The sequence below is a fragment of the Pipistrellus hanaki genome, assembly GCF_964339955.1.
Source record: "Pipistrellus hanaki genome assembly, chromosome: 5".
NCBI lineage: Eukaryota > Metazoa > Chordata > Mammalia > Chiroptera > Vespertilionidae > Pipistrellus > Pipistrellus hanaki.
The window spans coordinates 47,080,371-47,107,800 of record NC_140507.1 but is presented as its reverse complement, the minus strand read 5'-3'; the positions used below and the strand labels follow the sequence as shown (position 1 = coordinate 47,107,800).

Genomic DNA, 27,430 nt, shown 5'->3' with positions numbered 1-27,430 from the left:
CCCATCAGAAATCTGTGGAAACTTAATAACATAAATGCTTAGGCACCAACTTGAGAAATTTTTGTGCCTGGGAAGCAAGTGTTCTTTACAGTGCCTTTTCCTAAATCTTGTTTAGTGATTATAAAGTTATGTTTAGAGAAAATAAGACAGTGTCTTATATTAATTTTTTCTCCCAAAGTTGCGCTAGGTCTTATTTTCAGGGGATGTCTTATCTTTCCATGTGCTAGGTCTTATTTTTGGGGAAACACGGTATTACCTTGAGAGCAATTACAGAAAATAGAATCTTATTGTATGCTAAGTGTGAGTATATCAAAGTGAAATTATGCTGTTTTCTCAGTGAGGGGGGGGGGGGAGAGATACTGAAATGATTTTTACGAAAATATTCAAAAGCACCAAAAATTGTAAGCAACGATTAAGTTGGTAACAGCATTTCTGACAGTGGTGGTTTATAGTAGATGATCTAAACACACTGATAATATAGTGCAAAGACTGGAAACAAATATAATCCTAAGGTTTATTTATCAAATTTCATCAGTGGAGACTTGGACCAACTTTAAAATAAGGGCAGTTCATTATATTGGCATACTTATAAGTACAACATACTTATAAGGCAACAATATAAGTACAGAAACTTAAGACTTTTAAAAGGGGGCAACACTGGTCAGCATTTGGTACATGAATATAGTAGCACGTCTTGTGTGTAGGAAAATCTTCCTCTACATCATGAAAGTTTGGAGGTAATTAATGTAGCTTGAAATGTGTTCATTTTAGAATGTTACAGGCAAAAGGGGCCTTATCAAGAACAGAAAAGGGGTTTTTTTTAGTTTTTTTTTTTGTGGTTCTGACTACAATTTACAACACAACTGGCTTATGTTACAATCAGCAAATTCTACTTCAGGCTTGGGAGTGGGGCATTAAACCTGATTAAAGTTTTATATGACAAAATCCCAATGTTTCTCTTCATAAATGGTTTACCGATATTGTCAGATTCAGTCTAATCATCCAAGAAAAAGTAGTTTCCACTCTTCTTTTGTTCTACATCCTGAAAAATAGAGAAGCAACAAAAATCAGCACCAGGTCTGCTTCTGGATACTCCTTGGTCCAAGACTTAAAAGCAAGATTACTACCCATTCCTACTACAGAACACCTACCTCCCTTGGTTCACATCAAGCCAAGCCCTTCACATACAATACTTATTTACACTCATAAAGTTGCCACAAAAAATACTGTTTCCAGGAAAACTATTAAATTCCATTTTCATCATTTTAAGCTCTTGGTACAAAATGTTATACACCATTCCCATAGCAGTCATTAGATTTTATTTTTTGGTCCTACACTAGCTTTGTGACTTAACAAAAGGTCCATATTGTTGGTATGAAAACTGCCTAGTGCACAAAATACATAAAAAATTTCCCCAGTGCTCTTTACTGACTGGCCAGTAATGAACCATATATTATACATCTAACTATTAGCCTAGCTGCTCGCTTATTAGGGTTAAGGTATGACTGAGATGAGTGGGCAGAGAGAACCAAACCAGAAATTTCTGCAAAAAAAAAAAAAGAAAAAAAAGTGACAGTACAGTGTTCATTCAATAAAAAAAAAAAAGGGGGGTGGAGGGGGAAACACACAAAAATAAAACACCGTGTTCGTAATACTTCAGCAGAAATTCTTAGGAAAAATAGGTTCTGCATAGTGAATGTTCTAGAATTTAGGTCCTCTTTTCTGCCTAATGTTTTCCAAAATTGAGGAAACTTCACTTTTAAGTTAAAATTTGTCATCTCATTCTCCTGGCCAGTGAGTAACAGTCATAAACAAAACACAGAGATGGCTAAAGGCAACATGATGTGTACGATGACCTTGTCTTTGCATTCCAAAAACTCATGGTTAAGTCACAAAGCTAGTGGAGGACCAAAAAATAAAATCTAATGACTGCTATGGGAATGGTGTATAACATACTTCTACAGTTTCTAAAGTATTATGATAGTCAGAGGACCACTAAATGTAAGCAGAATTTTAAAGAGGCTTTGCAGGGTATGTAAAAACAAATGGGTTTTTTAGAATTCATTTTAAAAATGAATTTTTAGCAACCAAAAAAAAATTATTGCCTTTTGATAACAAATGGTATTTCACAGACTACATTAAGTGTAGGTGGCACAATTATTTTAGATACCACAAAGAGAGAAAAAGGGCCAATTAAACTGACAAAATATTTTCCATTGTTTAAAATTTTATGATCATTGAAGGAGCTTATTTAGACTCTTCAACTATATGCTTTAATTATGTTGCTCCTATGCATGCACAAAAAGAAAAAACACACACAAACTAATTAAGGTATTCTTAAAAACTTGTTTCACTGGTGCATTAGTGTAATCTTTCTGAAGGCAGTTAAATAGCAATTAACACACGTGGTGCAGCAGCGGGTACAACTCATATGACATGAACAGCTCTGCTGGAGTTCATGCAGCAATGGCAGCCACATCACAACTGCTGCCCGTAAAACTTAAGTATGCCACCAGGTATTAAAATATGAAAACATGACTCTGGAAATTAATAAAATATTATACAGATTTTAATTTGAAACATGCCTATAGTTATCCAACATTTAAGATAGTTTTTCTACATACCTTAATGGAATTGAGTTTGTTTATTCTTGGCCTATAGTTGTTTGGATCTCTTCTGAATGTAATTTCAAGTTGAGATAAAAATTTATTCATCCCAGCCAAAAGGGTTTGAGGACTAGAAGAAAAACAATGTCAATTTTGATTAAATTCTACCCCTTAAATTCACTGTTCCCTCTAATTCTCCAATCATAAGCCATCTGGATAGTAGTATACTACAGCATATGATAAACTCTATGTTCTGAAATATCTTCACGTAGACTCTATAGTTTGGCTATAATATTTTTGTGCAAAACATAGTTTAACTTGTTTCTGATCTGGAAAAAATATTTAGGGAGTACTATAGAAAAGCAAAAGATCATTAACTAGGAAATTACAGAATTTCAAACATGACATTTTTAGGGGAGAAGAGACTTGGTTAGAAATTAGACACTGGAGGGAATATGTACAATGTAATGGTTTTTAGTAATAAAGAATTTTTAAAATGTCTATGCTATTCATGCTAAATCACATCATACATGTGGAACATTTTATAAGCATTTTACTAGTATAAAAACAAAGAGGATCAATATTTGAATAAATAAGCTTTATATGGCCTAAGAAATGCCCCTAATTCTCAAAGAAATATGTAATTTTCAGTAGTTGATGTATGAATTTAAAAATGAAAAGAATGGAATTCTGGGAAGCTTAGTAAATTACTTATATTTCATGAATGAATTAAAATAGCAACTCCATTCCTCCCTAACACCAGAAAATGTTACGTTGGAATCACATAAAATTACTGTTTTTATAGGTCGAAATGGTTGAATATAGTAATTTCATATGGGTCAACCTAATTTAAGGTTTTACAGTAAAACCTTACAGGTTAGCCTTCTCTACATTACAAATCTTCTCAAGCCAGTAAGGAAGAAAATGATAGGAAAAAAAGGGAACGGTAAAAAGTTAACAAAAATGAAAAGGCGAGGGGCTAATCCCCCTGGGTGGAGTTCTATAATAGTCTGAAAATGATTCTGCGGGTCCCATCAAGAATTCCATGTGAAAAATCTTAGATGCTACAGTATAATTTCTATTTCTGGCTATCTCTTTCCTTCTTAAAAATTAAAATGGTTTGAATCCCCAGGTGGCTCAGTTGGTTGGATCTTCGTCCCATATACCAAAAAAGGTAGTGAGAGGGTTCAATTCCCAGTCAGGGTGAGTATGGTAGGCAACCAACTGTTTCTCTCTCTCTGCCTTCCCCTCTCTCTAAAAATCATTAAAAAAAAACACCCCACAACAACATATCCTCAGGTGAGAATTAAAAAAAAAAATTAAAATAGTATGAGTAATATTTATAAGCTTAATTTTAGATAACTTTCTAATTATTAAAAGTTATAATTAGGCTGAATATTTTAGAAAGTAGTTTTACCTGTTTGCAACTGTGTTCTTAGATGGAACACCATCAAAAACAATGACTCGATCTGCTAGATAGGTGGCCATGATGAAGTCATGTTCCACAACAAAGGCTGTCTTCTTAGCATGGAGTATGAAGCTAAAACACATGATTGCAAAATCTTTTATAGTTTTATATAATCAAATATTCAAATGCTATATTAAGCACAGTTGTATGCCAGGCCACATAACGAAAATAATACTTTATGAGGTTATTACCGTTTGATAACTCGAGCTGCCATCAATCTTTGTTCAGAGTCCAAATATGCAGACGGTTCATCAATTAAATAGACATCAGCAGGTTTGCCCAAACAAAGAGCTAAAGCTACTCGCTGCAGTTCACCACCAGATAATGTCTGTACCTATTTGGAGAAGGTTAGCAAATGATTTAGAGACATAAATAATAAAATAATAAAATAACAAAAAAAAAAATTAGAGTACCTCTTGATCGATGATGTTTTCAATTTGCAGAGGCTTCATTACATCAGTCACAAATTGTGGATGAGTGTAAGCATCTCGTATCTTTTCATGTAGTAACTGTCGAACACTTCCCTGTTTTTAATGGATAAATATTGAAAATTTATTTTAGTACAGAACTACTCTAATTACGAATTGTAACAAAGTTAAGTTCCAGAGCAAAACTATGTCAATTTACCACCAACAGATATCAATAGTGTTTTCATGCTTATCTGTCATCTATGGCATGTTCTGAAAATTTTAAATTAAACCCATCATGTCCAACAATGAAAAAAAAAAGCGATCTTGAAATTTGAAAGTAAATGCTGAATGTTTCAGGGGAGAAATCATTGAGAATAGGAATAATCAGTAAGATAATACAAACTGATAGGAATGAATCTTGAGATGTACTGCTTGTTATTTCTGGAAAGGTCTGAATTTGAGAATTTAAAGGTAAGCTTAGCCGAGCTGCTGTGGCTCAGTGGTTGAACATCGACCTATGAACCAGGAGGTCATGTTCGATTTCCAGTCAGGGCACATCCCCAGGGTTGCGAGCTCAATCCCCAGTAGCAGGTGTGCAGAAGGCAGCTGATCAATGATTCTCGTCATTGATGTCTCTCTCTCTCTCTCTCCCTCCTCTCCCCTCCCCTCCTCTCCGAAATCAATAAAAAAAATATATTTTTAAAAAAGGTAAGCTTATAGAAAGTATCGATGGTAAAATTTTTTATTGTAAACCTAAGCCAGCTCAAATAGACCTAAGTGAGTATTGAGGTACTGAGTATGGATTCTGAAGTCAAGAAATTCCTTATAACACCTGCAGAAACTAGAGAAGATTAACTTAAACTTTTCAAGGTTCATCCATATTGCAACATGTATTAGTACTTTATTTCCTTTTATGGGTGAATACATTAAATTTTATGGATATACACAGTGTTTATTCTGTTCATCAGCTGATGGACATTTGGGTTATTTCCCACATTTTGGCTATTAAGAATAATGTATTTGTGTGCAAATTTTTGTGTTGAGACAGCCTTCATTTCTCTTGGGGATATATCTAGGAGTGAAAGTGTTGCTTCGCATGTAACTATGTTTAATTGTTTGAGGAAGTGCTAAATTGTTTTTCAAAATGGCTGTACCATTATACATTCCCACCAGCAACGTATGAGATTCATATCTAACCAATACTTTTTTTTTTTTTTAATTTAAGTCATCCCAGTGGGTATGAAGTGGTTATTACATCGTGGTTTAGATTTGCATTTCCCTAATGAATAATGATGCTGCGCATCTTTTAATATGCTTATTGAGCATTTATATATCTTCTTTGGAAAAATGTCTATTCAAATCTGTTGCCTATTTTTAAATTGAGTTTTAAAAGTTCTTTATAGCTGAAACCGGTTTGGCTCAGTGGATAGAGCGTCAGCCTGCGGACTGAAGGGTCCCGGGTTCGATTCCGGTCAAGGGCATGTACCTTGGTTGTGAGCACATCCCCAGTAGGAGGTGTGCAAGAGGCAGCTGGTCAATGTTTCTCTCTCATCGATGTTTCTAACTCTCTATCCCTCTCTCTCTGTAAAAACTCAATAAAATATATATTAAAAAAAAGTTCTTTATATATTTGAGATAAATGATTTGCAAATAGTTTATTCCATACTACGAGAGGTCTTTTCAGTTTCTTGATTGTGCTATTTGCAGCACAAAACAATTAGGTTTTTAAAGGTTCATTTTGGAAAAAGCTGCCTATTAGATTTTTAAAAGCATTTTCTTAGTGGAAATGAATCAACGACTAGTCTTAATACCTTCTCTAGACACTAAAAAAAAAAAAAAAAAAAAAAAAAAAAAAAAAATATATATATATATATATATATATGTGTGTGTGTGTGTGTGTGTGTGTGTGTGTGTGTGTGTGTGTGTGTGTTTATTGATTTTAGAGAGGAAGGGAGAAGGAGAGAGACAGACATATCAATGATAAGAGAACCATTGATTGGTTGCCTCCTACATGCCCCCCTACTAAGAATCAAGCCTGCAATTAGGGCATGTGCCCTGATTGGGAATCAAACTATGACCTCATTCACAGATCGACACTCAACCACTGAGCCATGCTGGCTGGACTTTTGATAAAACTGTACAGAAATTAATTATAAATTTGTTATAGAAAAGACGAACATTATATATATATAACTTTTCTTTAATAACCAAATAACAGAATAACTCACAGTTGACTTGGGACTGATTTTCTGTGGCTTATAACTGACGTTTAGAACTGGTACTTCTCCTGCAAAATAATACAAATAAAAAACACACTGAAAACTGCCCTGATCTTTAAAGTTTACTATGTAGAACTGAGTAAAAGGAATCAAGATTACAACAGTACCTCCTTCGTCAGGTTTCAGTCTTCCAGCAAGCATTCTGATAAATGTCGTTTTACCGGTACCTGGCAACACAACATACAACAAATTGACTTGAAAGATGCTCCATATTTAGTGTAAATCGCTATGTATTACTGGGTTTTACTTGAGAAATTAGTTTAAATATAGGCATGGACACTACTGAATTCTGAAGGTCATACAAAAATACTTAAACTTTCATGATTCACCTTTCAAATATAACTCTAAACCAGTGGTTCTCAACCTTTCTAATGCCACAACCCTTTAATACAGTTTCTCACGTTGTGGTGACCTCCAACCATAAAATTATTTCGTTGCTACTTCATAACTATAATTTGGTACTGTTATGAATCGTAATGTAAATATCTGTGCTTTCAGATGGTCTTAGGCTCTGTAGTAGCAGTTCTCAACCTGTGGGGTTACACAGTTGGGAACCGCTAGCAGGGTCACCTAAAACCAGAAAAAAAAATTTTACATTAACAGTTCATAACAGTAGCAAAATTACAGTTATGAAGTAGCAACAAAAATAATTTTATGGTTGGGAGTTACCACAACATGAGGAACTGTATTAAAGGGTCATGGCATTAGAAAGGTTGAGAACCACTTCTCTAAACTAATTAGGAGGAATATAAACTAGTTAAAATTAATAATGACCATTTTAATAAATGATAGGCCTACAAAGTATTAGACTTTGGCTACTTTTAAAAAAATATTTAACTAACCTTTGTAATAATATGAACAATAAAGATTGATTAAAAAAAAAAAGAAATCCAAAAAAAAAAAAAATAACTAAAATGTCAATGCAAACAATTTATTAAGATAAAATAGTATTGTTATGATTTATACCATCATTATAAAAAGAATTTACATGAAATACCTAGTTCAAAATTTTTATTCCACAGTTTTATAAGCTACTAGAGGTCTGATGCACAAAATTCGTGCAAGGGCCTTGGCCCTGAACCCCTGATGTCGCTGTTGCCCACTGCAGCTTTGTCCAAAAGGAATGATGTCTGGTCTAATTACCATATTATACTTTTATTATTATAGATAAGTATGTTTTTTTTAAAAATCATGAAAGCAATATCAAATATTTGGTACTCAAATTCATCTCATAATTGTATTTATGATGGTAATATAATATTAAAAAGTGCTGGTAATAGAACTATTTACAAAGGTAGACTAGTTTGGATTTAAAATATCTCCAAAAGAATGAGTGCAAGGACATTTAAAACATGATTGCTTGTGAATTGCAAATATTGTTTCCTGTCTAGTCAGTATCCGAGAAACTAGATTTTAAAAAATCTTATTTTTACTGAAGGTTGTCAGACAAAATAATATGAACTTGATTGTTCACATATCATAAAATTAGAAAAACTTACCATTTTCCCCCAACATCACCATGATTTCAGAATCTGTAAACTCTCCAGCTACAATTGCTAGCTCAAACTCTCCCATCTTTTTTCTCATTCCGGGATATTTATACATACACATTTTTTTAACTTCTTCTTCATTTGCTGTCTCAGCCACTTTAAAAACAAGTGATGCATCTCTGAATCTCAAATTTTCTGTTGGAACGTAACCATCCAAAAAAATGTTTATGCCTATTGAAAAATCATTGACAATAGATTAGTAAAGATCAATTAAAAATTAAACTTTCTCTACAACAAGAAATTACTACAGAAGAGCTCAAACTTCAGGCTCTCTTGGGATCACTGTAAGCACAGGCTTTAAATTTCTGTGGATTTATGATAACATGCAGTGACAACACAGGGTTTTATGTATCTATTATACATACATACAAAGCACATCCTTACATTACGATGTGATTTTATAAGATATCCCCCCAGCAGGTTTAATGCAAAAGCATACAATGCCATTTCTGCTGCTCATTTTTAACTCGCAAATTCTAATTTTTCTCTAAAAATGACTAGTAAAAGTGGAATATTTTCATAGATTGACATAAAAGAGTTTGGGGAATAACTTCTTTAAAAAAGCAACAAGTTCTTTTATTTTTAATTAAATATTTTTATAGGTAGGAAGAGGCTGAGATAGGAACATAAATGATGAGAGAGAATCACTGATCAGCTGCCTCCTGCACGCCCCCTATGGAGGACCAAGCCAGCACCCTGGGCATGTGCCTCAAGTGGGAATCGAACCACAACCTCCTGGTTCATAGGTTGATGTTTAACCACTGAACCACGCCACCCAGGCTGGGGAATAATTTTTTAAATAAACAGTTTAAAATATGAGTATTCATTTTCACATGAGCTATAATTACGCATTGAAGTTATAATTTACTGCATTTATCCCCTAATTATTTTTGTAGGTTTCTAAGACATTTGATAATAATGAACTTCATTTGACACTTTTTTGCTTCATTATACAAAGTTAAACACCATTATCTAAAAGGTTTTAAAGCCTGGCCAGTGTGGTTCAGTGGCTGAGTGTCGACCATGAACGAGGAGGTCACAGTTTCATTCCTGGTTGGTCAGGGCACATGCTCAGGCTTCAGGCTCGATCCCCAATAGGGGTTATGTGGGAGGCAGCCAATCAACGATTCTCTCGTCATTGATGGTATCCCTCTCTTTTTTCCTCTCTCTGAAATTAAAAAAAAAAAAAAAAAAGATATAAAAACTGGAAATAAACTAACATTATACATTGAGAATCCCTCCATAATGAAGTTGTTAAGATCCATAATGGCAGACACAGAAATAAAAAAGTGGATTATTTGGGAGACAAAAAAAACAAAACACTCTTTTTTAGTGTTTCCTATATATAAGGAGAAGTAACAGAAAGCTTGGTTGAAGTTTTGGAAGGTCTCGAAAGAGAGTCTAAGAATATTATTTGTTTCATCTGCAACTGAGAGCCATATCGGGGTCTATAAGCTCAGCCTAAAACATAGGAGTGTTCAATAAATATTTGCGAACAGAACAAATGAAGAGATACACTGATTTTGCCAAAAGTAGCATTTAAAAAAAATCTTTATGTAAGGTTAAAAAAAGTAAAACCAAAAATTAAATAAAAACATAAACTTGAAGGAAAGGAACTTTAGTGAACATTTAGTCCAAGTGCATAATTTACAATGTAAGGAAAGTAAGATCCAGGGTAATAAGAGACTTTGAGCAAAACATTAATAAATCAACCTTTATATTCCTACTGCAATGTTTCTCTTATCGCTTTTACAGTTTAAAGAGTTATATACATTGCATTAATTTGTTTATTAAAGGAAAGCAGAAAGATTAAGTGGTTTACTATTTGAATTGTTTTAACAGATAAGGCACATTAAAAACCTCACCAGTGACTTTTTTTTCAGTGACAAAACCTTTACACAAGGTATTCATTCATAAACAGAACTGACAAGTGATTATCCACAGAATTTTCAACATGATTGTAGAACTACTACTACTATGTGGTATACAGTAGGTAATCAATAAATATTGGCCAACTAAGGCAAATAAAACAAAGAATAACTTCTGATATCATCTCTTTAAAATGATTAGAAAGAAAACTGAGTAATCTCACAATTTTTTCCTTTAAATATGTTATTTATCTCAAAGTTTAAGAAGTGATAACAAATCCTTCCCCATATCTTAAACTAAGCCTAGCCTGGTGTGGCTCAGTGGTTGAGCATTGACTTATGAACCAAGAGGTCATGGTTTGATTTCTGGTCAGGGAATATGCGCAGTTGGCAGGCTCGGTCCTCAGTGGGGGGTATACAGGAAGCAGCTCATTAGTGATTCTCATTATTGATATTTCTCTCTCTCCCTTTCTCTCTGAAATCAATAAAAATATATTTTAAAAAATATTTATATATTTTTATCAAACAAAAAAAGCCACCGCTGCCTTTTTATGCAAAATGTATAATGCAAATTTCTTTTTCCAAAAGTGTCTTAGGTATCTCAAAAACTATCACTTATAGACTATGCTCTATTTTCAAAATATGGATTAAGTAGTCCTTTTCGGTGTTCTAGGTTGTCAGCTGAAGGCAGAGGCAAAGAGAAGAAATAGAAAGGAAAATAAAAAGCAGCAAAAGGAAATAGAACAGGAATGAAAAGGAAAAGGCATACCAGATGGAGAGTGCACAGACATTGTTTCAGGAGCCACTGAGTGGTAGGCTAGTTTTTACTTTTGTCTAACTTGCTTAGATAGGGAGGAGCATGGAAAAGAGAGGCAGAGAGTCCCTCTTTCCTGAAAGTAGAAGGAATATATAAAAATATACTCACAAGCTATTTTACTAGGCTTATAGATAGTCAGTTACTAAACTGTAATATATATTTACTAAACTATCGTATTAGACTTTTAGGCAGCCCTAGTTCTACAAACTTAGGATAGACAACATACATGTGAAACAAGCTAAGCACGAAATGAATTTTAAGAGTTTCACTATTGGTATTGGCCTGTCACAGATGAAGTTGAAGATGATAAATTAAAAAAGTTTCTATAGAAGCTAATATACACAAGAAACTTTTAATACAGCAAATAAATAGTAAAACTATTCTGCCAAATTTCTTTCTATCCACCCCAACAAAAAATTCTCCAAAAAGATGTTCTGTATTATAACTGATGAATATAACCATATATATCATATATTCTGTTATGTGATTAAATTCCATGAGACTAGTGTTTTAGATAAATCATATTACAGCGACTTAATATCAACAATAGTTCATTTTCTTAAGCATTAGAGTACAGAGAATACAGCATTGTGAATATACTTTTGCAAGTTACCTTCTCTTACACTAAAAGGCATAGTGACAACACCGTATGCACTTGGTACGCCATATAAACAGCAGATGAAGTCAGAGAGATAATCTAATACACTTAGATCATGTTCCACCACAATGATATATCTGAAAATATAGATTTAAGATGTAACAATATATAGACATAACATTAAAATTATATTTAATAATAACTTCTATGTAACTTTTTTTTAAAACACAGTGTAAATTTCAGGATAAGAGATATTTTTAAAAAATTATGTATAACGACCATATTAAACAAAAGTAAAATATTTATTTAAATATGACATAGCGATATTCCTATTTCAAATTGGTATCCTAAACAAAAAGAAAAAAGTTAATATTAAATAGTTTATGTTGTAATAAATGTACTTTACTAATAAACATTTTAAATAAACTTTACAAAGCAGAACAATGAATAGATTTAAATTAGATGCACCCTAACTGATTAGTATGCTATTCCCCTTACACATTCAACCTTTCTACTTGTCCCATGCTGGCTGTGGTAAGGGATACATAGAGAATAACAGACAGAATCCTGAATCTGAGAATTTCCAATGTAGCTGGGAAAGACAAATCTCACTTTCTTCAGGTCCCCAGATATGGCTCTCAGTTTCCAAAGAAACAAATGACATAATTAGACTTCTCTTTTAAGACCTTCTAAAACTGAAGCTACTATTTTTTACTTCATTTATATATAGGACACACTGAAAAAATGGACCTTTCATTATTTACTAAACAATCCACTTTTCAATTTGTGTGTGTTTCAGGGGTATTCTATCTTGTAAAACATCTCCTGCCTAAATCCTCACTTGTTGGAAGTCCCTTCTACAGTCTCAAATCCTAACTTCTGAGAAACACCCTTATAGTTGTTTGTTACCTCATTCTTTAACCTTCGTCACTCTGATCTAATTCTTGCACTTTCTGAGTACCCTATTACTTGTCCCAAACACTCTAAAGACAGGCTGCAATCTGAATCTCTAGGATCTTTACTTGTGTGTTATGCATCAAACAGATATTTAATAAAGTTGTTGAATGATGAAGAATTTGGACTTATGTTAATTGGCATTGGGGGAAATGGTAGGTTTTTAAACAGCATTATCCAGTAGAACTTCCCTGATTATGGAAATGTTCTATCTCTGTTGTCCCATATGGTAGTAATTAACTACATGGAAGGCCCAGCACTTAGAATGTAACTAGTTTGATTAAAGAAATTAATTTTTTATTTCAATTAGAATAAAAATAGCAAAATATGGCTAGAAGCTACAACCTAATTTTAGAATACAAGAATGGTATGAAAAAACATTACTTCAGGAAGACTGAACATGTGATTTGACATGTAGAATCTCAGGATACAGATATACTTCATTTAACTTTTTGTCAATTTATCACTAGAGAGATTATTTTAACCCTATACCAAAGACCTGGCACATATGTGCAAATGTCTAACTCAACCATTTTCTTCACTTTATCAGTATAATTTGCTTTGAAATGTTATCCTTTTACAATGAAGATTCTGTGGTCTGATAATTTCTAACTGTAGTGATTTGGCGAAATATTTACAAATTGAGATACATGTCAGTTGGTTATAAATCACTAATCTTTTCATTATGGTTAGGCCATTACTTGATATTTAAAAAAAAAAAAATGTGTGAAGGTAGATTGTCTAAGACTTTCATTTCAGTATAATAAGAGATATAAATACATTTTAAAAAAAGGGCTAGGGTTTCAAACTTGATTTGATTGCTTATGTATTTTACCAGGCTGTGAAGTCCTTGAATACTGGGACTATATTTTATACTCCTGCATTCCCCAAAGAGTAAGGCCTATGTACAAGGTAAAAACTATAGCTGCTATTTGGCCCAACTAAGTTTGTTTCTTTATCACTGATATTTGAAATATTATATTCTAACTTAGAAGATTACTATGAGGCTCAAATGAGATAATGGATTCAGAAACTCTTCAAACTACAAAAGCACCCCATATATATAGGGTGTTATTATTATTTAGTAGAGGCTCAGAATTCTCTTGTGCTCAGTAACACCACGAAGAACTGGAATTATTCTGTTGATACCAATGTTCTAAGTTTTGTGTGTGTCTGAGTGACATATTCATTTGAAGATGTGGTAAGAGCTAAGGATCTGCTTCACAGAAACCCATTTATTTGTACCAGAATTTGCCAATCATTTCAGAGTATTCATAGTTCCCAGGAAATAGGCTTAGTAGTAAATAAATCTTATATTAAGAACCTATGTTCTAGTTAGAGGAAGGTAAATTCAAATGGTAGCTCCAAATAATCAACATGGAAAACATGCACATGTATATGACATTGGTGGCCCCAGTGTTCAGTCTTTAGAAATCTGTAAAACTCCCCAAACAAAATAACACAGGCACATGGCAAATCTGTACTTACCTATCTGGATTTATTAGAGATCGGATAGTAATAGCAGCCTTTAAACGCTGCTTGACATCTAGGTAACTAGAAGGTTCATCAAACATGAAACTATGAAAAAGAAAAGCAAAAGTAATTTGAAAGAGAAGTATGACATAATTCTATCTTGCATGTTATTTTAAAGTACTATAATACAGTTTATGTTTGGCAACAACAAAAAATCCCTTATTCTATTGAGGAGTCTACCCTGTAATGGTAAAAACTTCTGTATTTTCTTCAGAAGAAAAGAAATTAAGAAAAGCCGAACATGAGGAGACACTCCCAGATTAGGCTACCTTACAAATTGTTACCTGCTTATGAAAAATATTCTGATGTAGTCCAAAGTAATACGGAAAGCTTTTCTTTTAAATAGCTTAAGTCAGTTGCATTAAGCAAATAGTTTCTGAAGTGGAGGGCAGTGCACAGAATTATAGACTACTTTAGAGAGCTAGCCTGCTTTGGATGCCAGAGCAAAAACGTGGAACATGGAGCAGGAAGTATTGGGAAGAAGAGAGGCACTGGAAGGTAGGAAGGAAACTGGCCTTTTTACTCTCACATACCATGCCATCCTGATTCAAAGTTATCTAAAAGACCTTCTATTTTACTTGCGGTATTTATAAAAAACTTGCTGGCTTTGTTGGAGAGCTTAATTAAGCCTTAAAAAATATTCTTATTATGTACAAAGAAAGTTTAAATAATAAACAACTTACTTCAGAGTAAAAAGCTCTGGACCCCATCAATTTGTAAAGTATTTATCTAAATAAATGAGTATCCCCCACCCCTGCAGGAAGAACAGGGAGAATGGGCAGTGGATGCACAATTGCTTCAGCTTCTTACCTCAAAATGAGAATCTTAGATAATGCTTGTATTGTTTCTCTCAAAACCACTGTTTTATTACAGCCTTCCAAATAAAAGCTCTAAAGTAAGGATTGAGATCTATAAAAGGTGTAAATTAACCTACATGTCAGCTTTCTGTATGCAAACGACGGCACAAGCAAATCTCTGCAACTCTCCTCCTGAAAGATCTTCCACATTTCGTTCTTTTAGATGGGTTAAATCTACAAAGAACATAGAGGCATTGTGTTTAACGTAAGTTTTATTTCACCTCTGCTAAGTAAAATTTATAATGTAGGTCATTCTGAGTTTGACTATTTCAGTTGAAAATTGTGCAAAATAAAAAGTAAAGATGACAACTACCAGAGATTTCCCCATGTATTTCAATAATCCATATAAAGACATTTGTTTTATAATTTAAGTTTAGGGCCTATTCAAACACATACACAAAATAAACACTTACCAAGCTGTTGACATACAATTGTTTGTGTCTTTGTTTCATCCTTTCGGTCCAAAATAGACCCTACTGTCCCCTGTCATAATATGGATAAAAACAGTCATTACTGTTTTCCTCCAATATTAAAATTAAATTCAATGTTAAAATCCCTTCAATCTTTGCTTTAATTTGATATATATTTTATACCTCCATCAATAGCTATAAAGTATAAATTCCTCCTAAAAAGCAACTGACCTTTGCAGCTTTGGGAATCTGGTCTACATACTGAGGCTTGATAATAGCTTTGAGGTCATCTTCTAGAATCTTGGTAAAGTAATTTTGCAATTCAGATCCACGGAAGTAAGTCAAAATTTCTTGCCAATCCGGTGGATCCTAGAAATATATATATAATTACCTGAATTTAATTTAATACAATTGCAATGAGGATGACTGTTATACAAAATAGAACATGTATCCAAATAGAATACTTTTGGCTTCTAACTTAATCTTAATACTGAGGATTTAATTTCAAATCAAGGTATACCAACTCATAACAGTTTAATAGAACTCAGAATAATCAGGTAAGTAGCACCAACAAATTTTAATTAAAAAATGAAGGAGTTTCACCTATGTATAGTTTCTTACCATTAATTCCACAAATAATTTTGAGAGGAAAAAAAAAAAAAAAAAAAAAAGGCACAGCCCTGGACGGTTTGCCTTAGTGGATAGAACATTGGTTAGTCAGAGGAATGAAGAGTACCAGACTTGATTTTGGTCAAGGGCATGTACCTCAGTTGCAGGCTCAATCCCTGGTCCTGGTCGGGTGCATGTGGGAGGCAACCAATTAAATGTATCTATCTCAAATAAATGTTTCTCTTTCTCTGTCTCCCCCACTTCCTTCCACTCTCTCTAAAAATCAATTGAAAAATATCCTTGGGTAAGGATTAACAAAAGCAAAACAAAAAATGATATAAATACTCTCAGTCTCACAAAACCAACCCAAGATATCCATTTTTTATAAGATGGTAATACATACATCATACTTTCCGAGGTTTGGCTTTTGCTTTCCTGCTAAAATTTTTAAAGCGGTTGACTTCCCAATACCATTAGTTCCAACTAATCCCAAAACTTCACCTGGACGAGGGATAGGTAACCTGTCAAAAGTATACAAAAATAATAAAACTCAGAAAAAGCTACATAATATCAGAATGATATACTTTAATATACTTGCACTCCACAGACATCCATTAAGCTAAGAGATATATGCCAGGTATTATTGGCTATTAGAAAACCCCCCAGCCAAGATTAACTTAAAACTGTTAATTGTTAGATATGCATCTATGGCAATATTACTCCAACTTTTATTTATTCAAAGTCTGTACTAAAGTAACAATTATTCTTTGCATATAAGGCTCAGTTTTAATGTAAAAAAATGCTTTGGTAAAAAATATTATAGCAGGTGCAACCTCACACTGTTGTTTTTGTTGTTTTCCTGCCACTTACTTACAAGGAGAGAAGTGCCACATCAACCAGAAATATTCCACTTCATTCTCCCTGCTGCAAGAGGCCCCTTAAAGCTGGCAGGTTGAGAAATACCTTTTTATTAGTTAAATCTAGACTTCCAGATTAAAAATATCAGTGTTTAGCAGATAAAACACCTCAAAGGACTCCTGTAATTTAATAATATATGTCCAAGTTCAGAGTAATATTCTCTGTTGATCATGAAATTAATAGATAAATAAAATCAAGGACAAGTTTCCTTAAAAGTTTTTTTGGGAATACAGGTTTATTAATAATAGCGATTCTCAACCCCAGTTATATTAGAATCATCTTGGAGCTTTTACAACTTACTGAGGTCCAGACTTTTCATCCAGAGATAGAATGTTAATCAACTGGGCTGAAATCTGGGCATTAGCTTTAAAAAGACCAGGTAACTCTAATGCTGGCCAGAATAAACAACTGATATATATAATATGATTTCACATGATGTTACAATATTGTATTTCTCCTTAGTGCATGGGTAATAGTTTTCCCCCAGTTTTGCATATCTCTGAAAATTCCAAATGCATTTTACTTTTCACCGAAGTAAAGAGGAATGTTGACTTGAAAATATACCTGTGAAGTTTGAAGGCATTGGCACAATATCGATGTGTTGTTTCTTTTTCCAAGTTGCTTGGTAAGTTAACAATTGATAAGGCGACAAAGGGGCATTTCTGTTATTTAAAGTAAAGAATTAATTTTTTGTTAATTTTTGGAAGTAAACACTTAAGTAAAATGGAGAGATTAAGAGGTTTTTATAAGCAATCTTCTGAACATGGAGTTGCACAAAGATGTAAAATATTTTTCATTTCCTTTTATTTACTTAAAAGTTTCTAGAAGGCAAAAACTGTATCAACTAATTTTGCATTACACTTAGTGAATGCCATAATCTTAGACATTTAATGTTCATTTAATACTTATTGAAAAACTTCATGGAACTTGGAAGTTCTGTGTGCATTTATTTACATCATTAGATAAAAGAAGGCCAAAAGGCAAGATAAAGCATGGTTATTGAGCACTATACAACTACATATTCAGCTTATGACAGATTCCTTCCCTCTACTTCCTTCTTCTTGTCTTTGTATGCATCCATTTCTACCTTAAGTCCTTTAAGGTCATGGATTGTACCTTTTGGGTCTATTTATGTCCCAACAACAGCTGGCATTACATTTGGATAGAACAAGGATTAATGTCTTTCTGCTGTGATTTTTTAAAAAAAATATATTTTATTGATTTTGTACAGAGAGGAAGGGAGAGAGAGAGAGAGTCAGCAACATCGATGAGAGTCATCGATCAGCCGCCCCCTGCCCACCCCCCACCGGGGATATGCCCGCAACCAAGGCACATGCCCCTGACCGGAATCGAACCTGGGACCTTTCAGTTCCCAAGCAGACGCTCTATCCATTGCGCCAAACCGGTTTCAGCTCTGCTGTGATTTTTAACTATCCCATATAAAAAAGATGTTTCTTATTCCAACTGAGTAAATTCACATGAAACAAAAAAAAAAAACTTACAGAAAAACTTATTCAAATAATAGTTGACTAGTAATCAGATAAATGTCTATGAAACAAGAATGGCAAGAACTAGAGGTTCATTTAAGAGTGGTAATGTGCCACGGCCTGCATGGCTCAGTGGTTGAATGTCAACCTATGAACTGGAAGTTCAGGGTCTGATTCCCCATCAGGGCACATTCCCAATCCCCAGTGTGGAGTGTGTAAGAGGCAGCCGACCAACGATTCTCATCATTGATGTTTCTATGTCTCTCTCACCCTCCTTTCCTCTCTGAAATCAATATATAAAAAGAGTGGTAATGTGGCTAGAGAAACTTATCAGAAGTACATATAACTTGAAAAAGGTACATCCATGAGTATAATCACATTTGAGATTTGTTTAGCAGAACTGTTCAGTGAGCTCAGGGACCAATTCAAAGTATGTATAGAAAAATTTCAGTGAGTTTTACTTTTATGTTTAAAAAACATAGGTAATTAAACAAATAAAACTTTTGTTCTCTAAATAAGTAATTACTACTGTCTAAACAAAACTATTAATTCTTCACATGAGATATTTTCTGCCAATCAAGTTACCTTCATTTATAGAATTCTTTTTATTCCATCAACGTACATAAAATATTTAGAGGCTAAAAGTAATTTAAACTTCTCTAAATCTACAAGGGAAAACAAATCCACACTGTTCATATATGAACTGCATTATAAGCATCTTAATTTTCAGGTATATACTATCCTCACTCCCAAAACAGACTCATCACATTATTATCTTTTCAGCCACTGAAGTGCATACCCCAAATCATTTTCCTACAGCAGTGAAAAAAAGAAAATAAAGCTCTTTCTTTCTACAATTAAAAATATATTACTCAAAATCAGATTTCTAGCACCAGAGAACATAGGTATATAAAAGATTAGTAAATATTTGCTGGAAGAAATATTTCCTGCTTATATTTTCAAAATATGGGAAAATGTTTTCAGGTATTTTATTTCTGGAAGCCAATGCAAAGTACACATAAGCTTATTAGAATAAGTAACAGGGTGGTATCCATACTCTGGTAAAGGTCCTTTCTAAAATGCACACGATATACAAATAAAAACAACTAAATTAAGAACTTTGTGAACTGGCTCCTAAATATCTTTCATGAATTTAAGTTGGAAATTCATCATTTGTAAGTCAAAACCTTAATCAAACTTTTAATGTAACAAAATCTAATTTGGGGTATTTTGAAAAATTATACTAATAGAGTAAATTCAACAAGAGAAGAATGTACAACTACAGCAAAAAAAGCACTTAAAAGATTAGGTTAAGCTGAAAAATTTTGGCCATATGCCCTTCTATTTAAAAGTTGCAAATTTAGCTCTAGCCAGTTTGCTCAATGGATAGAGCGTTGGCTTTCGGACTGAAGGGTCCTGGTCACGGCATGTGCAGGAGGCAACCAATCAATGAGACTCTCTCAAGACCAATGTTGATGTTTCCCTTTATCTCCCCCTTCCACTCTCTCTAAAAATCAGTGGAAAAATATCCTCCGGTGAGGATTAACTCCCCCATGCCCATAAGTTGCAAATTTAAAGTTATATAGACTTGAAAAAAAATGTATGTTATATAACTCATATTTTTAGTATTCATATTCCCAAAAAGTTCTGGTGAAGAATATTCTTCTCATAAAAAGGTGAGGAAAAAAATTAATTTTGGTTGGAAATGGCTTTACAAAATTGAGTATGGTGAGGATAACTTTTAAATAAAAATCTGGCCTAATTACAAAGAAATAATATTTGATTATTGATATAAGTACAAAATTTATATTCATTACTCAATGCTTTATATTTTGCCTCTTTAAAACAATTATAATATATTCAGAATTTTCAGATTTCATTTTTAGGTTATAAATTTGACCTGGTAAATAAAATATCACTTACCTTAATACAAATACCACAACCAATACAAAGAGTTTCAGAAATCCAAGCTATTTTGCTCTGGGGTGTAACCTCAATGCATAGTTTTCCTGGCAAAAGAAAAATATGTTTATGAGGCAAGAGGGAGATGACTAACATATTTATTTTGTTTAGTTTAGTACAGGGGAAGAAAATATGCTGGTAGAATTGTGGCAGATCCTAAAAGTTTTATTTTTAAGCTGACTGACCTAAATATTTAATTCACAAAATATGCCTTGCAAATGGTAATGTACCAGTATACCAGAGAAAGGAATGAAATGTTAGCTAGCTCAGTGAAATTCTAAAAAGTTAAGTAGTCATCTAATATACAGACAAAATTAAACTTGGCATATAAACAAGACTATTAATAATAGAATTTCTGAACAGCATGGTAGACTATGATCTAGGAATCAATATCTATGATATCTAAAGTCCTTTAAGATTCAATAAGCCTAAGTTCAATTATTTTAACAGTTGTAAAGATTACAAACAATTCATCAATTCTGAATTGCTGTAAATTTATTTTATCTTGAAAATATAGCAAAACCTCATGAACAGCGATTCTTTTTTAATATATTTTTATTGACTTTTTACAGAGAGGAAGAGAGAGGGATAGAGAGTTAGAAGCATCGTTGAGAGAGAGTCATTGATAAGCTGCCTCGTGCACACCCCCTACTGGGGATGTGCCCGCAACCAAGGTACATGCCCTTGACCGGTAATCTGCAGGCCAATGCTCTATCCACTGAGCCAAACCGGTTTCGGCGTGAATAGGGATTCTTTTTAAGCTCTTTAAAGTGAGAATATTATCAAATACAAACATTTGGCAATCCTTTCTCCATGACTTAAAGTGATTACAGGATTTTGTAGAACAGTAAGAATATCAGTAACTTAAACTCTGGTTTGACTTTATATTCAATAAATGTTTAAAAATACTGATACTAATACACTATCCTATAATTTAAAAGAAACAGAATCATATAGTCATAAAACAAAAAATTCAGAACAAAATCTGGTGTCTTTACATTTCAAAGAAACTAATGGCAAAAGTCTAGACAACTACGAAGCCAACTTATTCCTTTTAAATCTCTTATCTTTAAATGATCCATGGAATAGCTTACCCATTCGAACCACAGGGCAACTCTTTTTGCATTCTTGCCGACATTTCTTAGGTTTACATTTGTCATGGTTGACAATAGCAATTCTTGTTAATTTATCTGCCATAATTCTAGCTAGGACTATCCAGCTCTTCTGTTAAAGAGAAATTAACAAAATTATGACATAATCAATGCAATTAATTGAGAAATAAGTCAGGCATAAAAGTTAGATAGGAGAGATCAACCAAAGGACTTGTATACATGCATATGAGCATACCAAAGGACAGAGACAGGAGGGGTGCGGGTGAGGGCTTGTGCTGGGGGGGTAGGAGTGGCTGGGGAGAGGTCAATGGGGTAAAAGGAGACTTATATATAATACTTTAAACTAAGGGTGTCGAACTCAATCAGAGAAGGGGCCAAAATCTAAAATCCAGCCTAAATCACGGGCTGAATGGTTTACTGAACAGTCATAAACTGACAATGTCATAAACTGACAGCGGAGTGCAGTGATGACAGCGCGGTGCGGGCCACATTGCAAGGCCTGGCGGGCTGGATTTGGCCCGCGGGCCTTGTGTTTGACACATGTGCTTTAAACAATTAAGAATTTAAAATTGAAAGAAGTTAGATAGGAGGACATATATTATCCCTATATTCTGATATGATTACCTGGAATTAAGTGAAAAAATACCATCTTTCATTGTCACAAAAAAAGAAATGATCTAGAAATCAACCTTACAAGACACATACAAATGTGAGGCAACTTTTAAAATACCATTAAAAAACATAAAAGACTCAACAAACAGAATGAAATTTTACATAGAGAATAGTAACACTAGAGATTTCAACCTTCCCCGAATTTATACATTTAATCCAATCTCAAGTGGGGAGGGGAGGAGAGAAAATTAACCAAACAAACCAAATTTAGAGCTCTTATGAAAAAAATAGTAACAGCTAGGAAAGCTGAAAAAAGAGCAGAAGGAAAAACATGATATAAGGCCTGGGTAATTAGTACTGTTACCAGTATATGAATATAGACCAATGAATGAATGCAGAATAAAAAAACCTGACATGACAACTACCGTGTTTCCCCGAAAATAAGACATCCTCTGAAAATAAGTCCTACTTACAGGTTTCCTTCTGAGTGAAATATAAGGCATCCCCCCAAAAATAAGGCCCCCCAGGCTAAACATGAGAGATGTGGTCCACTGATTCTGAAAGAAATGGAGTCACAAGAAATTCAGCAGGAAATTCAGGAATTGGATTGTTATGATGATGCTCCAGAAGATGATGACATGATTGTCATTGAATAAATGAGTAAATTCTTGATACTGTAGGATTCACAGTTTGTCTAGTTTGTGTTGACAACTACTATACTACCGTACCGTATACTGGTAATAAATTTCCTTTATTTTCATTTAACAATAGATGTGTACCGTATTCTTCTTCATGGAAAAATAAGACATCGCCTGAAAATAAGACCTAGCACATCTTTGGGAGCAAAAATTAATAAAAGACACTGTCTTATTTTCGGGGAAACAGGGTAATACGCATGATAAAGATGTTTACTTCCTCTCTCAAACAAAGCATTACTTCATGTAGTAATACATGAATAAAACTATCCATCTGACAATAATGACTCTATTGATAAAAATGACAATTTCTAAGATTCTGACCATTGTGTTGGTAAAGTAGAAAAAGTAAAAACTGCATTTATCTGGGAATCTGCAATATGCACAAGATGAATTTTATACTAAGAGCATTGAAAAGAAAAGGAAACAAAGTAACTAAGTATAGACTGTATTCACTTTTAAAGCTTTTATAAGTCTGGATATTTAACAGTGCCGATTTATGTAGCTAAGGTCAAAGTAAACTTAAAAATCTTTTACAATACTGGGCTAGTGATAGACTTTAATTGAACTTAATTTTCTTAGACTTGTGATTTAAAGAAAATAAGTCCCAAAAGTGCCTTAATACACCAGTTTTCCAATAAATAATGAAAGAACCTGAGGCCAAGACTATTTTATTGACAGACATTCTGTTGGTTTTTTATGACTGTGATCCTCAATCCTCTATTTTTTGACAGACTGGCTCCTTGTAGATCTCTCGAGTATTTCTCACACACTTCAATATCATTATACATGGAGGAGAATAAGAAATTATGCTCCTGCCGAAACCGGTTTGGCTCAGTGGTAGAGCGTCCGTCTGTGGACTGAAAGGTCCTGGGTTTGATTCCGGTCAAGGGCATGTACATTGGTTGCAGGCACATCCCCGGTATAGGGTGTGCAAGAGGCAGCTGGTAGATGTTTCTCTCTCATCGACTTTCTAGCTCTCTATACCTCTCTCCTCCTCTCTGTAAAAAACCAATAAAATATATTAAAAAAAGAAAAAAGAAATTATGCTCCTACCAGGCTATTATTATTATCTCTTCCTTCTCACTAAAAGTTTCATCTTTTGCATTTTGTCATTTACTGACCATCAGATCATTTGCCCCCGCGCTTTGAAGATTTCAGACCTTGGCTAACTTTCACCCTCTTTTACAACTCCTGTCATAATTCTTGGTTCAATATATGTTCATAGATGAATCACCTATTAATAGCCTGTCCCCTCAGTTAATAAACCCCTCTCCTCCAACGATCTGGTTTTTCACCCTCCTTCAGCCACTCATTCTTTTGTCAAACCCTTGACATCACCTTTACCAACTGCAATCTCTCCAGTCTCCATTACAAATACCTCATTCACCAACCATTACTCTTTTTAAAAAAATATATATTTATTGATTTTTTTTTTTTTTTTTTTTAGAGAGGAAGGGAGAGAGATAGAGAGATAGAAATATCGATGAGAGTCATCCATTAGCTGCCTCTTGCACACCCCCTACTGGGGATATGCCCACAACCAAGGTACATGCCCTTGATAGGAATAGAACCCGGGACCCTTCAGTCCGCAGGCTGACGCTCTATCCACTGAGCCAAACCGGTTTCGGCATAATACTGTGTGAAAGCATTTAAAGATCACTGTTAAGTGTTGCTTAATATCGCACGAAGTAGTCTAACCTATGATTACTGCGGATTATTAGTCTTATAAAACATCTAAGTTGGGAGTGGTACACAACTGATTTCAGGGTCTTAAATTGAAGACATTTAGAAGAGACACTAAATTAATATTGCTTTCTTTTCCCCACAACAATTAAACGATCTTCCTAAGAGATTTATTTATTTATTTTAAATAGGGAGAACAAGGTTTTTAACTAAAATAAAAGAAACCCTTTTGGTTCAAACACAGGTTAAGAGAACCTTGGTTAATATTGACAAAGCATTACTGTCCGGTAGCTGGACAGAATGGATATCCCCAGGATAAGGGACTAATGGTCCGAGGACTGCAACACCAACGCCACTGTCATCAATGCCTAGTTAGCAGTCCTGTGGAAGAGGATAACAGAAAAACAAAACATCGTCTTGACAGTCATCTACGTAACCATACACAGCAAAAACAGGCCAATGTCTGTTAGCCTACTCAGAGGTGGAGGGGCTTTGCCCGCAGTGACTACCATGTACGAACCTCTTGGAAGGAAAAACAAAAAACAAAGATAAAGGCGTTTTGAGTTAAGACACCACCCCTGCTCTCAAGGAGTGAAGACACTGCCCCTGACTAAGGGGGCAGAGGGAATAGTCACTAAGGGGAAAAGCGCCCGATGCTGTAAAAGCGCACCAAAAAACAAAACAAAACAAAACAAAACAAAAAAAACAGCTCAAGGCGTTTAACGGGGAGATTAGCTGGGGCCATCCCACCGAAAGCCTGGTGCACGCTGTTCTATGAGAAAAGCAGAGCGGCTGCCTGGCCATCGTTTCTATCAAGACTGGGAGGAGGGGACGAGGAATAACTCCACTTCACAGCAGCAAGAGGCCACTGACTCATCCCACAGTCACCCAACGGTGGGAGACAAGCCTACGACTCCCCGACACCAAGCACGCACGTGTGGAAATATGCCCACTTTCCTGTGCCCGGGGAAGAAGAGGGGAGGTGACGGCGGGCGCCGTAGATCCTGGAGGCGCCCTCCCCTACAGAAGGCTCCGCGCTCGGGGAGCAGCGGGCACAGGGGGCTGGGAGCGGGGAGGGTTGGGTCGCTGAGACGGCCTCTAGCGGGGGCTATCCTCGCCGCCGCCGCCGGCGGGGTTGGCGGGCCACAGCGGCCGAGAACCAGATGACCAGCTGGGTCGGGAGCCCCACGCGCCATGCCCTCGCCGGCTGCCACGCGCCGCCGCCGGAGGCCTAACCCAAGGTTCCACAGTCTTTTAAATCGTGGCGGAGGGCGGCTCCTGGCCAAACCCCTCGGGGCTACTTACTTACCGGGAGATAACGACCCCCTTGCGGAGGGGGGGAGCGCACACGCCGAACCCGCGATTGCTGTCACTTCTCCGGTCCACAACGTGTTCCTACGGCCTCCGGCCAAAATGGCGGTGCCCAGCCGCGCCTCGCGCAGGCCTCAGCGACGCAGTGCGCGCACGCGACAGAGAGCGCCGGGCGCGACGGGGAGGCGTGACGTCATTGCGACGCGACGCCAACAAGACGTCACCGGGAAGCCGGGCGATCCCGAGAAGCCGAGTGGGAGTGGTGCGGCTCTGCTGCGGGGAATCATAGGAACTTGACCTGCAGCGTACGCGGCCTGCAAGCCGTAAGTGCACGAGCTTTTGACGGGGAAAATGGTTCTACCCTAAGCACATGCGTTCTCTTCTCCATCCTCAGTCTTTATTTTATTTTTTTTTTCCGCGCCCAGTTTCAAGGCCGGTGGGTCAGGAATGAATGGAGCGTTTAGCCGTTGCCCGTTTTAGCCCTTCTAGCACAGATGTCAAGCAGGACCAGAAGAGTCTGGTCCAGATGCTGATGGTCCTTTGGATTCATTTCCTTCTGGACTGTACGGGCAGGAACCCCGTCTCATCTGAACTCCGTGTTTTATCCACTTGGTGGCGTCCAGTACCAAGTCCGGCAGTTGAATTAATCTCTAAGCAGCGAAATGGGCCTTTTAATTTAAAAAAAAATTTTTTTTTAATTTTTTACAATTTGACATTTTTGGACACAGCTTGTAATTCAGCTTGTGGGAAAAAATATTCAGGGCCTGGTATAATGTGGATATTCTTTTTTCCCCCCAACATTATTCAGCTTGTAATAATGGTCAGAGGTTTAATTGTCTCACCTTAGACCTTACTTAACTTGTACGTGGCAAGTACTTCACTGTATATTGAATATATATATATGTGTATATATATGTGTGTGTATATATATATATATCCATTCATTTATTCATTCAGTAAATTGAAAATTTAAGTTTTAGGCCTTTACGAATTTTACAGACCAGTGGCTCTACTATTTAGTGAGTAAGTGCTGTTGTGGGGATTAGGGAACAACTGAGATAAAATACAAGGTATCAAGGAGATAGTATGTGAAACTATTGTTCCAGATTTATAATAGCATGTATAATGATATTCAGTAGCTGTAACTTCGAATTTTTGAGGCAGTTTTATATACCGTTCATTCTGAAAAAAGTTCTTTTTTTTCATGTTTGCATAGATATAACAAGATTAGCAAAAGATGTGAAAGATGAAGTAAATTTTTGGTTTAGAATTTGCCAGTTAAACCAGACCTTGAAGCCATTTTTCTGACTTTATCTTCTATGGTAATAGAAAATATAAATGGAGCTTTTTTAAAAATATATATTTTATTGACTTTTTACAGAGAGGAATTGAGAGGAATAGAGAGAAACATCAATGAGAGAGAAACATCGATCAGCTGCCTCCTGCAATCAAGACCAGAATTGAACCTGGGACCTTTCAGTTAGCAGGCGGGCTCTATCCACTGAGTCAAACCGGTCTCGGCTAAATGGAGCTTTTGACAACTAGTGGGGAAATGTGATTTTTCTCTGCATCATTTAATGGACTATTTAAAATGGAGACCCATATTCACATTTTTCGGGAATAAGAGCATTTCTATCTGAGTTTTCTAGGGGGGAAAAAGTCATTTGAATTAAGAAATTTTACTCATA

The 27,430-nt window shown here is 35.1% G+C and overlaps 2 protein-coding genes across 3 annotated transcripts in view; one reads left to right on the top strand and one right to left on the bottom strand.

Annotated features, from left to right (window-relative positions):
* Positions 1 to 494: 494 nt before the first annotated feature.
* Positions 495 to 25,881, bottom strand: ABCE1 (ATP binding cassette subfamily E member 1). Of its 2 annotated transcripts, none has more exons than XM_084886353.1 (18): positions 25,741 to 25,881; positions 21,421 to 21,550; positions 20,288 to 20,373; positions 17,442 to 17,539; positions 16,363 to 16,480; positions 15,582 to 15,719; positions 15,354 to 15,423; positions 15,018 to 15,114; positions 14,039 to 14,128; positions 11,612 to 11,733; positions 8,263 to 8,484; positions 6,871 to 6,930; positions 6,713 to 6,771; positions 4,488 to 4,598; positions 4,266 to 4,408; positions 4,024 to 4,146; positions 2,625 to 2,736; positions 495 to 1,042 (listed from the first exon to the last, which is right to left on the bottom strand). In XM_084886353.1, exons 2-18 carry the CDS (start codon positions 21,521 to 21,523, stop codon positions 995 to 997), a joined length of 1,800 nt encoding a protein of 599 aa, XP_084742479.1. In that variant the 5' UTR covers positions 21,524 to 21,550; positions 25,741 to 25,881; the 3' UTR covers positions 495 to 994. The 2 variants fall into 2 exon arrangements, with proteins under 2 accessions (XP_084742479.1, XP_084742480.1); XM_084886354.1 differs by having other exon boundaries at positions 25,737 to 25,854.
* Positions 25,882 to 25,930: 49 nt separating this feature from the next.
* ANAPC10 (anaphase promoting complex subunit 10) overlaps positions 25,931 to 27,430 on the top strand; it is a 45,918-nt gene continuing 44,418 nt past the window's right edge. The window contains exon 1 of the mRNA XM_084886358.1: positions 25,931 to 26,065. The gene's annotated coding sequence lies outside the window, so the exon portion shown is untranslated. The remainder of the gene's footprint in view (positions 26,066 to 27,430) is intronic.

Coding starts and splice junctions, on each gene's coding strand:
- ABCE1 (XM_084886353.1), bottom strand. CDS start 21,523: ATGGCAGATAAATTAACAAGAATTGCTATTGTCAACCATGACAAATGT. Junction 15,115..15,353: donor AATTGTATGTCAACAGCTTG/GTAAGTGTTTAT, acceptor TGTTCTTTGTAG/ATTTAACCCATCTAAAAGAA. Junction 1,043..2,624: donor ACAAACTCAATTCCATTAAG/GTATGTAGAAAA, acceptor TCTATTTTTCAG/GATGTAGAACAAAAGAAGAG.